We start from the raw sequence: 1,512 nt of genomic DNA, 5'->3' as shown, positions 1-1,512 counted from the left end.
CTCAAAACACCTATGTACTTCTTCCTTAGCAACCTGGCTTTTGTCGATTTCAGTTATACTTCTGTCATTACACCCAAAATGCTGGAAAACTTCTTATACAAACAAAACGTTATCTCCTTCAATGCATGTGCTGCTCAATTAGGCTGTTTCATCACCTTCATGACAGCTGAATGCTTGCTTCTGGCTTCCATGGCCTATGACCGGTACGTGGCCATTTGTAACCCTCTCCTCTATATGGTTGTAATGTCTCCAGGAATCTGCATTCAGCTTGTGGCTGTCCCCTATAGCTATAGCTTCCTAGTTGCCTTATTTCATACCATCCTCACCTTTCGCCTCTCCTATTGTCACTCTAATATCATCAATCACTTCTACTGTGATGACATGCCCCTTCTCAGGCTAACTTGCTCAGACACTCACTCCAAACAGCTGTGGATCTTTGCCTGTGCTGGTACCACATTCATTTCCTGTGTTCTCATTGTCTTTGTCTCCTACATGTTTATTATTTCCACCATCCTGAGGATGCGCTCAGCCGATGGGAGACGCAAAGCCTTCTCCACTTGCAGCTCCCACATGCTGGCGGTCACCATATTCTACGGGACTCTGATCTTTATGTACTTACAGCCGAGCTCTAATCATTCCCTTGACACAGACAAGATGGCCTCTGTCTTCTACACAGTGATCATTCCCATGTTGAATCCCTTAATCTACAGCCTGAGGAACAAAGACGTGAAAGAAGCCCTGAGGAAAGTTGTCATCAGTAGAAACCAGGTTTTTGTGTTCCTGAAAGTTAAAACATGATTTGAATAAACAAACGTGACCTTTCCCTCATAATGTGTTTTTCCTGCTATTAACGAAACTAGTAGAGTCTTGATCTTAGTTGGTGGTCAATAAAGATTTGTTCACTTTAAAATGAAATTTTTCTGAATTCTTCATTAGCAAGCTTGACTTAGAATTACAATTAATGTGTAGAAAATGTCGAAAGAACTTACATTCTATTATTTCTCAAAAGAAAAACATATATTAAAAAATTATCTTCTCTGACAGTTACATAACCAGTTACCGACCAACAACACACAAAAGTGCAGGCACCCTGAACACCTAGTTTAAGATTATGAGTGTTTTAATTATATATTTTAAGTTAAATACCAAGACACCACTCTAAACTACTGGTGACGATAGGGAGTAATTTTCCCCCAGGGGACATGGAGCAATGTCTGGAAATATTGATGTTCACCCTGAGAAGATTATGTAGCTATTACTAGCAAGAGGGTTGAAGCCAAGGATGCTGCTACATAACCTACAATGCCCAGGAAAGTCACACAAAAATTTATCCAGTCCAAAATGGCAATAATGCCAAGGTTGAGAAAGCTGCCCTACACAATTATTTCCTAAACTATTGTTGTATAGATTTTATTCAGCGGAAGCTGCTGGAGAGTGTTGCTCAAGACTCCTATATACTTACTGGTCTTCTCTTTATTCGTTCTACCAATTATTAAAAGTGCTAGTAAATCC

General features: G+C 39.9%; 1 protein-coding gene across 1 annotated transcript; it reads left to right on the top strand.

Annotated features, from left to right (window-relative positions):
- The first annotated feature begins 6 nt into the window (after positions 1–6).
- Positions 7–798, top strand: LOC105308230 (olfactory receptor 8U8-like). Its single transcript, XM_011384074.1, has one exon. The coding sequence runs from the start codon at positions 13–15 to the stop codon at positions 796–798; it is 786 nt and encodes a 261-aa protein (XP_011382376.2). The 5' UTR covers positions 7–12.
- The last annotated feature ends 714 nt before the right edge of the window (positions 799–1,512 follow it).

The sequence above is a fragment of the Pteropus vampyrus genome, unplaced genomic scaffold, assembly GCF_000151845.1.
Source record: "Pteropus vampyrus isolate Shadow unplaced genomic scaffold, Pvam_2.0 Scaffold559, whole genome shotgun sequence".
Classification (NCBI taxonomy): Eukaryota; Metazoa; Chordata; class Mammalia; order Chiroptera; family Pteropodidae; genus Pteropus; species Pteropus vampyrus.
Note: the sequence above shows the minus strand (reverse complement) of the source record. Positions and strands in the feature narration are given on the sequence as shown.

Coding starts and splice junctions, on each gene's coding strand:
- LOC105308230 (XM_011384074.1), top strand. CDS start 13: ATGTACTTCTTCCTTAGCAACCTGGCTTTTGTCGATTTCAGTTATACT.